This window comes from Podarcis raffonei, chromosome 8 (assembly GCF_027172205.1).
Source record: "Podarcis raffonei isolate rPodRaf1 chromosome 8, rPodRaf1.pri, whole genome shotgun sequence".
Taxonomy (NCBI): domain Eukaryota; kingdom Metazoa; phylum Chordata; class Lepidosauria; order Squamata; family Lacertidae; genus Podarcis; species Podarcis raffonei.
This window is the reverse complement of record NC_070609.1, coordinates 24,655,700-24,668,527: the sequence shown is the minus strand read 5'-3', so window position 1 is coordinate 24,668,527 and position 12,828 is coordinate 24,655,700. Positions and strand designations below refer to the sequence as shown.

Sequence of the window (12,828 nt, the reverse complement as noted above, 5' to 3'; positions counted from 1 at the left end):
CACCCTTCATAAACTACAGTTCCCAGGATTCTTTAGGGGTGACCCTGATTTCTCGGTGGCCCCATTTCTATCAGCACCCACCAGCTGTGCCCACTATTAGGCAGAGTGATATCACATCCAACTGAACCTGATTGCACAACTATATGTGCAGAATTCTGCCTTCCCGAATACTTCCTTGTCTATAGGTAGTGGAGAGTTCTCCACGCTGAGCCTTACCCATTCTGTATAATGAAGTCAACCAGGGGGAGGGAGGTCTTGTTGGCATAGCGCACAGCCAGATGCAAAGCCCGCTCACCTGGTTCCTATGAGAAGGGCAAAGAGGCAATACTTGGCAATCCTTTCTGTGCTAGAGCTCTGCTCTGATAGATCAAGTCAGATGAGGTGGGGGAAGGACAAAAACCAACCAACCACAAGTCAAAGGAAATCCTGTGTAAGCTGCCTGGGTGTTGGCTCTGGATCGACATCTGCTGTGTGGGCTCCCTGCCTCTACCAACCACTCCCATATCGGGAAGTTTTTAATGTTTGATGTTTTACTATGTTTTATATATGCTCTGGCCGGGACATGGGTGGCGCTGTGGGTTAAACCACAGAGCCTGGGACTTGCCGATCAGAAGGTCAGTGGTTCAAATCCCAGTGATGGGGTGAGCTCCCGTTGCTTGGTCCCTGCTCCTGCCCACCTAGCAGTTCGAAAGCATGTCAAAGTGCAAGTAGATAAATAGGTACCGCTCCGGCAGGAAGGTAAACGGTGTTTCTGTGCACTGCTCTGGTTTGCCAGAAGCGGCTTAGTCATGCTGGCCACATGACCTGGAAGCTGTATGCCAGCTCCCTCAGCCAATAAAGCGAGATGAGCACCGCAACCCCAGTCGGCCACGACTGGACCTAATGGTCAGGGGTCCCTTTACCTTTACCTTATATATGCTGTAAGCCAGCCAGAGTGGCTGGGGAAACCAGCCACCACAATGTGGCAGGCCATTATTTATGGGGTCTTGTGATGCCGAAATGCTTCCAGCTAGCTAAGTGATGGCTCACACCTCGTTCCAGTGTTTCCCCTGCACACACACTCAGTTTTATTCTGCTCACCTGGCCTTCGGGGCTGGCTAGAGGTTTGGACAGGTCGTGGCCCTCTGCAAAGGCCTGAAGCAGAGCCAGGAGATCCCTGCTCCGGATTGCTTCCCAGAGGCGGCAAGGCTCATCCCTGGCCGCTTTGTGAACGTACTTGCGCTCCATGTACTTGGCCATGATGAATTCCTTCCGGGCATTCCTGCGTGGAGGGAAGACGGAGAGGTCTCAAACACGGCACCTGTCGTCTAACCCACTGCAATGCAGGAAACTCTGCCCACAGCTGTCCCAGGGTGGGCTCGAAGCGCCAACCTTCTGGTTAACAACCAATGCGCGCACACACACATCCCACCACCCGTTTCAGTTTCTACTCACATATCGCTGCTTGAGGAGGGTTTCGGGCTAACAGGGACTGGCAAAGTGGCCTCCATGACTTCATTAAACTTGGCATTGCCAATGCTGACTGCCAGCTGTAAGAACAAGGAAAGGAACTGGTGTTATGTATCTCCATGAAGCGTCAAAGACATACAGGCTTTGGGTGGGTAGGTGGGGGGGAGGTCCTGGGCAAAATCTCTCCCTGCCATGCCCCCTCTTCTGTTTTAAGAGGCCTTCCCGGGCTTCCTGACAATGGTTTGGGAGGATCAGTGGTTCTCTGAGAAGCGATGCGAGCGCACCATTAAAAACACTCCCCACAATGCCCCAGGGAAACAGGGCATTGTGGGAAATGGGAACATAGGCTAGACCCAACTGTCTGGCCAGGGGGGTAGAAAATGAAAAGGAGGCCCAGGGCAGGCATGAGCAGTGGGTGTTGCCTAAGGATGCCATGTGACAATAATAATACTGTAGGCAGAAAAGCTTCCCATAGTTGTCCATTTGGCTAGTTGGTAAGGCAATCCAAGGCAAAAGGCCTCCCCTCAGCCTTCTCTACTCTGGACAGCAAGTGAAATCTACTTTGTTTAGGGAGCCTTTAGAGGAGGGCAGGGATAAGAGGATTTAGGAAACTCTTTGCTGCTTAACTTTCTGTATTTGTTGCCGTGATGGGATGATTTGCTCTGGATACATTTCTATAATATGTTTATGCATTTTGATTACTTTCTCTTATCCTTGAAAATCTAAAATACGCTAAAAGAAAATGACGGCATTTTAACCCAATATATATTTTAAGTCCCCACAACCACCCTGAAGGTATGAAAAGGCATAGAGTATAAAAAGGAAAAGGGGTCCCTGATTAATTCTCCACAAGGAGCCTTTCCTTCTTTGTTTTAGGGCCAGGGTGGGGAACATACGCTGGACTACAGTTTCCATAACCCCTGAGTATTGACCATTCTGGCTGGGGCTGATGGGAGCTGGAGTCCAGCAGCTTTAGGGGGGGCACAGCTTCCCTATTCCTATTTTGGGCTATTACTGCTTCTGCCTTTCCCGGCGGCATCACTTTACAATGTGTTGCTCTTAGGGACACAGCAGCTACTGTCATGCAAGAAGAGATCTAAAGCAGCAGGACTGAGGAAACTATGGCCCTCCAGATGTTGTTGGGACTACAACTCCCATCATCCTTGACCATTGGGCCATGCTGGCTGGGGTTTATGGGAGTTGGGAGTCCAGCAACACCTGGAGGGCCAGCGATCCCCTACCCTTCATCTAAAGCAACCTCAAGGGCACTTAGCCGGTTCCTGCTAGATTTAAAATCTGTTTGTAGGCACAAAGATATCTGGTTTTACACCAGATTTAGCTTCCCACTGTTGTGCCGGTGAGTTCAGGATGCCAAAGAACTTGATGCCACCATGGAGGAAGCAACTTTGGCAGTGTCGCTACGAAAGAGAGAAGTAAGGAGGCAAAACAGAAGTGGGGGAAGCGCCCCCTGTTTCCAACGCACAGCCTTTGTGCTTACCAGCAGTTCAGAAGTGCTGAGCACATCCAGGGTCAAGGACTGGATTCGGGAGTAGTGCACCCCCAACTCACGGTGGATCCCTGAACACTCAATGCATGTCAGAATGCCAAGGTTGGTGGAGAGCCACGTGGGATCTGAGAGAGAAGCCAAGTACAGAGATGCTACATGAAAAAGGCGTTTTCTCCCCGCCAAGACTCATTCCTTTCCCACTTTGACATGTAAGCAGGTTACAAAAGGACAGTGGGTACAAGTTGCTGGAAGCCCCATGGAAGTGAAGGCAATGGCTAAGAGACTCTCTGGCACAGCCCTCATCCATTTCAATTGGGCTGACATGGAAATATTCCCACTGGACAAATATAGGCAATACGTTTATTAGTACAAAATGGAAGAGACGGGAAGTCATTCATTTATGAGGAACATTATGATTTTAAAATGGCATCTTTTTCTTTTTTGTGTACAGTAATACATGTCGATCTATGACAATAATAAGTACGAACATACTCTAAAAACAAGAATATGTATAATTGTGAGATAAAGTAAGATGTAAAGATATACTTGTGAGTAATAAAGGAAAAACTAATAATAATAATGGAAATATTCCCATTGGATCAGAAGGCTTATGGAGACTTGGGCCTTGGATTTTGTAAGAGGTCGCATCAAATCAAATCCTTTATTAAGGCAACCAAATACAGTTGTAGCCAAACAACTTAAGAACTTAACTTCTTAACAAAAATAAAAGCTTGACCCACACAGTAAATAAAAACATACAAGTGGCAACCATTTTGTATAGGAGGTCCATTCCTGGCCCCTGCATGTGTTGGTGGAGCGCCCATAAGCCCACCACACCCTCTTCTGGGTCCAAAAGGGCCCACATGTCAATTGGACGTGTGCAAAACGGTCAACCCCTGTACATAAAAAACAAAATCTTAGGTTCACGCATGGACGCATGTCCTTGTCTAAAGCTGAGCAGCCTTCGCTGCGAATTTAGTGGCATTAAACATTACAGATATGTCTGTACCAAACACCAGATATGTAGTAATATCCATATCACTGCTAAAGATTTCTCTAAATATTTTTGCCTAGGTATTTAGTGCAAGTAGATAAATAGGTACTGCTCCGACAGAAAGGTAAATGGCGTTTCCGTGCGCTGCTCTGGTTTCGCCAGAAGCTTAGTCATGCTGCCACATGACCTGGAAAAACTGCCTGCGGACAAACGTCGGCTCCCTCAGCTACTAAAAGCAAGATGAGCGCCGCAACCCCAGAGTCGTTCACCACTGGACTTAACTGACAGGGGTCCTTTACCTTTTTATTTCAAAGTTTATAGTATACTATGTAGCATGCATCATAGCAGCATCAAAAGCAGCAATCTCTGGAGATTTTCTAAAATCTTCCTTCCAGAAAATTACGACTTCATGGTCTGAAAATGCAGGTGTGCTTTGCAGAGCAAAGGTGGATTTTGCTCAGATAAGCATTCCTCTTCTCCCTGCTGCGATTTTAAGGCGGGGAAAGTACTGGGAAAATCTGGACAAGGCAATGGCATCCACATCCTTTCATGTTGACTTGCAGCACCCATCCCTGCTGCACCTACCTGGGGCTCCGCAGTCACAGCATTGCCTGTTGCCTGGCATGTTCTTCACCTCACCAATGATGAGTTTGGTGAGCTCTTGCAGCCCCCCATCTGCCATGCTGCCGGCCGAAGACACGCACCCCCCTGGGTCCCCCTTGAAAGCGTTGCTGAGTGCTTCGTCTTTGCTGTTCTGGAGCACCGACACCCACCTGGTTCGTGGGAAAGAACACTCATCAGGAACCCATTTAATTCGCAGGCCAGGACAAATGCCTTTCATGGCTGCAATCACTAAAGAAAGGCTTTTTTATATTTAAATAAATACTTTCATTTCTTTAAACAAGAGCACATACTTCAGTAACATTCAAGAATTTTAAAAAAAACCAATACAGGTGAATACGAATTTAACACAGAAACACAAAACATAAAATTTGGGTTGTTTCATTCATGGGAAAAATGATTGTCGGTGTTGGGAGGTATTAATGCTTCAAAACAGATTTGCTTTATTTATAAGTATCAGGATATTGCCCTCCAGATCTTATGATACTATTACCTAAAGATGAAAAGTTACTAGGCATTCGAAATAGCAGACCACTGGGGTCACCTATCTCAATATTGTCCACACTGACATTCCACCCACACTATACATCTAAAGCAGTGATCCTACCACTTTCACAGCCTTCCCAAAATGATTCCCAAGAACCCTAGTGTGTTAAGGGTGCTGGGAGTTGTTAGGAGACCACTGTTCCCATCAGAGAGCTACAATTCCCAGTGTTTCTTGGGTAGAGGGATGGACTCTTAAACCACTCTGGAAACTGTAGCTCCGTGCGCAGAACTGGGGTCTCCTAACAGCTCTCGGCACCCTCAACAAACTATCATTCCCAGGATACTTTGGGGAAAACTGGCAGGCAGCAGCTCTCCAGGGTTTCAGACCAGGATCTGGAAATGCCAGGGGTTGAACATGGCATCTTTTTGCGTGCAAGGCAGATTCTCTACCACTGAGCAATGGGCCCTTTGGGAGAGAAAAACCCAAAACAAACCAGGGATGTAACAGCAGGAAGAGAAGTAAGAACATGTTTATTTCCCCCTTAGCAAATGCTTGTTCCCCTCACTAATGCTACAAGCAGTTTTCCCCAATCAGAGGGGCAGGAGGCCTAAGGCAGAGAGAACAAGCAGCAAGCGACTTACACAATACATTCGTGCTCATCCTCTGCTTGAAAGTGGTACGTCCTGTTATCTGTAAGGAGAGGAAACTTGGAGGTCAGGGAAATATGTCATTGAAAAATAAGTATTGTGAACTTTATGTGTTTTTAAACTTTTTTGCTTTTGCTTTTTTGATTCTTTTTTGATTGTATTAAATTTGAAAACTTTAATAAATATCTTTTTAAAAAAAGAGTAAAAAAGAAGCATGAAACTTCCCTCAGCTTGTAGCATAACAACAACAACAACAACAACAACCAGAGTTCATGGTATTTTAAAATGGGAAGGGAGCTCAGTGGCCATCCAGCTGCTCAGTCCAGGAATCTTGCAATCTCAGCTGCAAAGAACTTCCCCCCAATGCATGTTCCCAAATGGCAGGTAGCGTTAGACCCTTTGGCAGCTGCCTGAATATCAGGGCCAGTTCATACTGTGGCTTAATGCAGACTGCAAACCCTCCTCCAACTACTGCAGCCCCTAATTTCTCTTCCCTAAATATGGAGATTCCCTACACTTCGACAATCTGAATAGGAGCTCTACATCAATTGCATAAGGAATCTCTGGATTTATGGAGGAGAAGTTGTGGGACAATAGTAGCTGTAGGACAATGCCGCTTGGACCAGGGGGAATTAAAGGGGTTTGTCGTCTGCATTAAGCCAAATCCTGGACAGTCCCTCAATCTAGGGCTGGGAGAACCCCTGCATAGCCCCCAGCCTCTACGCATAAAGAGCAAAGAGCAGACATGTTAAGCATATATGTGCAACTTCATGCAAAAAAAGAAAAAAACTTATATACACAGAACTAAAGAACAGGGCACCTGCGAGTATTGTCTCAGCCCAGGAATTTGTATTTGGTAGCAGAAATGTGCTCACAGTCCTTTCACACACAAATACAGTCCTGGTTTCTTCCACCCAAGTTTTGTTCATTTCAGAATTCTATTTTTCATTTTGTTTTTGTTTATGGGTAAGAGTTGTTGCTGTTGTTAGAATACTGGGAGTGATGTGTCCTTGGTGATCTACTGCAAATCACCCAAAGACCAACCAATAGTTAAGAACAAACTCTTTACATGTGACTAATACATACCAAGTCAGGCATATATATTTGTAACTTTCACATCAGTTCACAGTTCTCAATGATAGGTTAAAAATATATTACAACAATTCCGAGAAGGCAAATTCTGAAGGATTCATTAAGAAATGATATTGTTTGTGATATTTAGAAACAACAGATTTCCAAGATACGGTTCAAGTGTTTGCATTTTCTTATTTATTATGCATCATTGTATATTGTGGAGTGGGCAATGATATTTATATGAATTACAAGAACAGAAAATGTTTGTAGGCTTAGTAGAAACTGTATATTTTTTTAAAAAAAAAATACAACCCCCCCAAGTCACTATTTAAAAAATGAACATATTTAAATGTTTGTTTTTCAGAGTTTCAGATGAAACTGATTTGCAGCTGACCTCTGGGGTAAAGTTCATCTCAACCTGCAGAGCAGCAAGTGTTTTGCTTCAGAAAAACTGCTTGATGTTATCAATACTCTTGATAATGTTTAGGAAAATATTGGGTTTTTTTTAAAAAAAAACAACAACCCGTAGGTAAATGAGTTGTAAGAGTTAGGTAAATGCCAATAAATTGATGTTAGCCATGCTGCCACGTCCTCATTCCCTGCATGCAACAACATAGTTGAAGCCCATCCTTTGTGGTTGGTTTGGGGCGTCCATCTGCCTCGAGAGACAATGGAGTGCACCTTCAGGGGTGAATTCAAATCACTATGTTAGCAGCACCAGTGACCTCCCCAGGGCACAACCTTGGGCAGCGTGTATGGAGATCCCCCCTCAGCCTCACTCATGTGGCCCAAAGGAAAGCAGAGCAATAAGTTTGGTACCAGCTACAGGAGCTGCTGGAAGGAGGCCTACAAGGTGTCATCCAACCATCCTAGGGACTCCACTCCAGATTTGTGTAGGATTTATTCCTTAGCCTTTCTTCTCCCAAAGAGATCCTGCAAGCCAGTGGAGGTTTAGGACCAGAGCTTCCCTTCCCTTAGATGAGCTATCTTCCAACATTGACAACCCCCCTTTGCCCCTCGCTTTCCTCTACAGCATTGTGCAGAAACTGCCTTCTTGACCGTCAGGCCCGCCACTGGTCTCGCCCGCAGGGTGCATGAAGTACAACGGTTTAAATACACTTACGTGTCACAAGGTCAAAGGACTTTTTATCCTCTGGATGAGGCCTCACTTGGCAGGTCAACAGATTTAACTTGACGGGAGGCCGATTTATCTGCAAAAAAGGCAAGAGAAATGGTAGCGGAGTAGCGAGCAGACTCTTCCCTATGGCCTCTATTCACCCCGAGGTCCCTGAGCTTCAGATTGGAAAACTATGGAAGTGGAATGGGCAAGATTCCTCCGTATCTACAATGTACCACATAGGAGTAGAATGGAGGCTATAGGACAGGGGTAGGCAACCTAAGGCCCGGGGGCCGGATGTGGCCCAATCACCTTCTCAATCCGGCCTGTGGAGTGTCTGGGAATCAGCGTGTTTTTACATGAGTAGAATGCGTCCTTTTATTTAAAATGCATCTCTGAGTTATTTGTGGGGCCTGCCTGGTGTTTTTACATGAGTAGAATGTGTGCTTTTATTTAAAATGCATCTATGGGTTATTTGTGGGGCATAGGAATTCGTTCCAAAATATAGTCCGGCCCACCACATGGTCTGAGGGACGGTGGACCGGCTGAAAAAGGTTGATGATCCCTGCTATAGGATTTTCTCTGGCACAGAAAATACCAATTCTAACCACAAGAGGGCATATTCAAACCACATATTAGACACATATGAAACCTGGTCAAATCACCTTGTGGGTTTAGGGTTTTCTGCTTTTATTTTACCACATCAAAGTGCAATTTACAAAACCAGACCTGACACAAGCAGCAATCCATAACCACTAAGGGGGAAAGTGGTTATGACCACCACAGGAAGGTCTGAGGACCACACAGGCAACAACAAAAAACAGTATGAGTTAGGATGCGGAAAGGAATAAAACACGTTGCTGTTGGCTTCCCATCTGTCTTGAAAGACAATGGAGTGCACCTCTGGGGGTGAAGTAAAGAGCTGGATTAGCAGCACCAAAGTGACGTCCCCGAGGTGGAAGCCTCGGCTGTGTATATGGAGAGCAAGATCCCCCTCTCGGCCTTGCTGATGTGGTCCAAAGGAAAGGAAAGCAGTGTGTTTGGAAACAAATACCTACAAGAAAACTGGATGGAAGAGAATGGAGAAAGAGGAGCTGGCTGAGGAAAAGAAAATGAATTCTGATAGGTGATGCAAAGACAGGAAAGGGACCTGGGGGCCCAGCCTCCCTGCTAACCACAGGCCCCATCCAAAACCATCTTCAACAGAGTGGCAAGATATTAGCAGGGCAAGCCGAGAGAGGCAAAATGATTTTATTTCATTTCGTTATTACAGTGGTACCTCGGGTTACATACGCTTCAGGTTACAGACTCCGCTAACCCAGAAATAGTACCTCGGGTTAAGAACTTTGCTTCAGGATGAGAACAGAAATCGTGCTCTGGCAGCGAGGCAGCAGCAGGAGGCCCCATTAGCTAAAGTGGGCAGTTTGAGGTTAAGAATGGAGCTCCGGAACGAATTAGGTTCTTAACCCGAGGTACCACTGTATTACACTTACTTCCCTCCATTTCTCCAAAGAGCTGGAGGTGGCGTAGACACTTTCCCGCCCTCTCCCTTTCAGCCTTCTGAGGGAGGAGAGACTGAGAGATAGGGACAGACCCAAAGACACCCATTGGGTTTCATATGACTGGGTGTGGATTTGAACTTGGGCTCTCCCAGATTCTAGGGTTACCACTCTGACCTCTTCACCACACAATGGCTCTTGTGTGGGGAACCTCCAGCCACCGGTCAAGTCTATCCTGCAAGCCTCCACATTTGGGCTGCCCGTTGGTTTTCCCCAACCACACACTCCTGCCCCATCCCGGACATCGTACATTCGCTAAAGCCTTGAAGGAATTCCTTTAAAAAACCTTAATGCACATCAGTGCGGACACACCTGTAGCTTTCAGGCAACTCTTTGGGCAAGAATTTCCACACCCACCTCCCATAAGCCCTACGTACCGTGCTGTGCGAAATTGTGAGGCATCCGTACTTCACGCCACACTTCCTCTTCTGCCACACTTTCCGAATCCTGGGACACCAAGAAAGAAAGGCAGCGCAAATGCAGTTTTAGATCCCAGATTATCTCCCCTGGAAGTCACAAATGGCAAAATGCTGGACTTCCTGTCTTAAGAGGCTTGGCATGCATTTTCTTTTGGCAAAGGATCCCGCCAAGTTAATGGTTGTGTGTGGGGAAGCACCTTTGCACCCTAAACGCTAAATAATTTTATTGCAGTGGGATCACTGCAGGCAAACACTTTTAAAGGCCAATCTTCAACAGGTGGCAGAAAAAGTCAGCTGGATGAAACATGGGTGTGTGCCCATCCATGCGCATGCAGACACACAGAGAGATTTATTCTTATTCATTCATTTACTTTACATAATTCTAGATTAATTTTTCGGGGAAAGCCCTTGCAAGAGAGCCTATTATAGAAAAATAAACAGAAGCACAAGACAGCAAAAACTCCATTCAAATAAACATACAGTTGCTTAAAATAATTCATAGACTAGTAGCATGCTCATATAAAATAAATTTAATGATTAAACCAGGCTACTTAAACGCAGCAACACTATAAGTCGTTCAGCTCAGCATGTCAGCTAAAAGCTATGAAAAGAAATGGGGTTTTAAAGGCTCATTCACAAGCCTGTACTGATGGAGCCAGATGCGTCTCCTGCAGGAGGGAGCCCCTAAAAATATGGGGCCATCACTGAAAAGATCCCATCTGCTACGCCCTCCAATCTGATGGAGTCAAGAGCAGAGACTCTGAAGCCAATCTCAAGGTCTTGGCTTATTTATATGGGTGCAGGTGATCCTTAAAATACAATTAAGGCTTGAAAGGTCATTTAACAGCACTATCTGTGACAGGCATATACGCACAGACATGATCAACCAAGCTGAGCAGGAGAAACTGAACGCTTGAGCTCATGAAAACACTTGTCCATAACTTGATCTAAGGTGGCTGCAACAGGACTAACCACCATGCAAATATACAGAATGAATCCCCAAATGCACGTTTGGGTTAAAGGTGGATCCCAGGGAAAGACTACAGAGTTATCAAATGCAGGAACAGCTGTTCCTAGACTGTGCCATGTCAAGTTCAAGGCAAAAAACTGCATGTCTGAGGGTCACTAGCATCACATAGAAAGCTTTCCTCAGGAAGCAATGACAAGCCAGCATGGCAGCGTGGTCAGAGTGTTGGGACTAGGAATGAGGATATCAGGGATGAGATCCCCACTCAGCCGGGAAGCTTCCTGGCTTTGCACCAGCTCAATCCTAACACTAATACGGTTCAGACAAACCATCCCGTATAGCAGGTGGTGTTGACCTTTTGGGGTCCATGGCCTCATGTGCAAACTGGAGAAACTGTTGTGGTCACCAAACACACAGATGCACCACAACAGAATACTTCTTTAAAGCCTAATTCCAAGGGGTGGTGGGGAGAGACCTCTCTCAGTGCATGCAGTACCTGTTGGAGCGCAAGTGAGATGCAAGAACCCTCCCAAAGAGACATTTGCATCGCTTTTGGCCACCACCTTCTGGAGATCCAACACAAAGACAATTGCACATTCTCACCCATCGCTTTTCTTGTGCAGGAAACCCGATTTCTCGGTCCCATATTGCTTGTTCCCTTGGTGCTGGTGGATGCTGTAGCCACTGCCAGAGTTCTTCCTGCTGAGGTTTTCCTGAGAGTTGCAAGGACATGTGAAACATATATAGCGATTCTACACATGGGATGCCCCATTGTGAACTTCCTCCTTCCACAAACAGCTACATGGCCGCTGGCTCAAAATCCCTTTGGGAGGCAATCTATTCTCACAAGCAAGGCTAGTTCAAGGACCTGGGTGGAGGGGCGGGGGCAGTATAGACCCTGCAGGTTGCATTTTTTCGGGTTGCAGACCGCTGAAACCCAGAAGTACTGGAACAGCTTACTTCCGGGTTTCGGCAGTTGCGCATGTGCAGAAGCGCTAAATCACGCTTTGCGCATGCGCAGAAGTGCCAAATTGCAACCCGCGCGTGCGCTGACGTGGGTTGCGAACGCTGCAGGTTGCAAACGTGCATCCTGCATGGATCATGTTCGCAACCTGAGCATCCACTGTATAAGCAAGATCAGCCATATGACCAAAGCGTGATGCAAAAATCTTGTTTCAATACAAAACACCTAGCCAGATTTAAACGAATCAAAACATAAATGATCAACTATGATTTCATGAATCAAGTGATATAAGAGCATAAGAAGGGCCCTTGCTGGATCAGGCCTGTGACTTATCTAGTCCAGCATCCTGTTCTCACAGCAGCCTGTAAGAAGCAGCTCCTGAAAGCAGGATTTGAGTGCAATGGCAGCCTTCCCATTGGCGATTCCCAGCAACTGGTATTCAGAGGCATGCTGTCTCCAATAATAGTGGAGGTGGAACACAGCTATCGTAGGGAAAGTCAGTGTGGCATAGTGGCTAAGAGTGTTGGACTAGGACACAGGAAACCAGGGTTCAAATCCCCACTTGGCAAGGAGACCTCAGGGCAGTCGCAACAGCTCAGCTTGATGTTGATAAAATTGGAGGAGGAGGAAAATTATGTTTGCCACCCTTGAGGTCTTTTTTGGAAGAAAGGTGGGAAATAAATGTAATGATCAACAACAAGCTACTGATAGCCTTAACCTCCACGAATGACTCATCTTCTTTTAAAGCCATCCAGCCTCAAATTAAAACAGAATGGGATCTCGAAGGTGTGCACAACCTCTTTCACATACACACACACACAAAGTGCTCACAGGAAACTCACCCCTTTGTTCTCCAGCTGCAGGATGCCTCGGAGGGAGTCGCGGATGCGAGTGAGCTGCTTGACCTCCTCTTCCTTCACCTGATGAAGCTAGAAAGGGAGGAAGATGCTAAGAGGCAAATCAGATGCAGGCTGCACAAACCTGGTCCAGCCCCATCACTAACACTGCAGCAACCACCTCCAA

General features: G+C 46.2%; 1 protein-coding gene across 2 annotated transcripts in view; it reads right to left on the bottom strand.

Annotated features, from left to right (window-relative positions):
- ASAP3 (ArfGAP with SH3 domain, ankyrin repeat and PH domain 3) overlaps window positions 1-12,828 on the bottom strand; it is a 71,406-nt gene that overhangs the window by 11,733 nt on the left and 46,845 nt on the right. For both annotated transcript variants that reach the window (XR_008331736.1, XM_053398610.1), the window contains exons 9-18: window positions 12,648-12,734; window positions 11,445-11,554; window positions 9,833-9,902; window positions 7,903-7,990; window positions 5,700-5,748; window positions 4,536-4,723; window positions 2,948-3,081; window positions 1,435-1,529; window positions 1,081-1,261; window positions 217-302 (exon numbers count right to left, since the gene is read on the bottom strand). Coding sequence is in view for 1 of the 2 variants with exons in the window: in XM_053398610.1 (XP_053254585.1) it covers window positions 217-302; window positions 1,081-1,261; window positions 1,435-1,529; window positions 2,948-3,081; window positions 4,536-4,723; window positions 5,700-5,748; window positions 7,903-7,990; window positions 9,833-9,902; window positions 11,445-11,554; window positions 12,648-12,734 (1,088 nt within the window). In the remaining variant the exon portion in view is untranslated. The remainder of the gene's footprint in view (window positions 1-216; window positions 303-1,080; window positions 1,262-1,434; window positions 1,530-2,947; window positions 3,082-4,535; window positions 4,724-5,699; window positions 5,749-7,902; window positions 7,991-9,832; window positions 9,903-11,444; window positions 11,555-12,647; window positions 12,735-12,828) is intronic.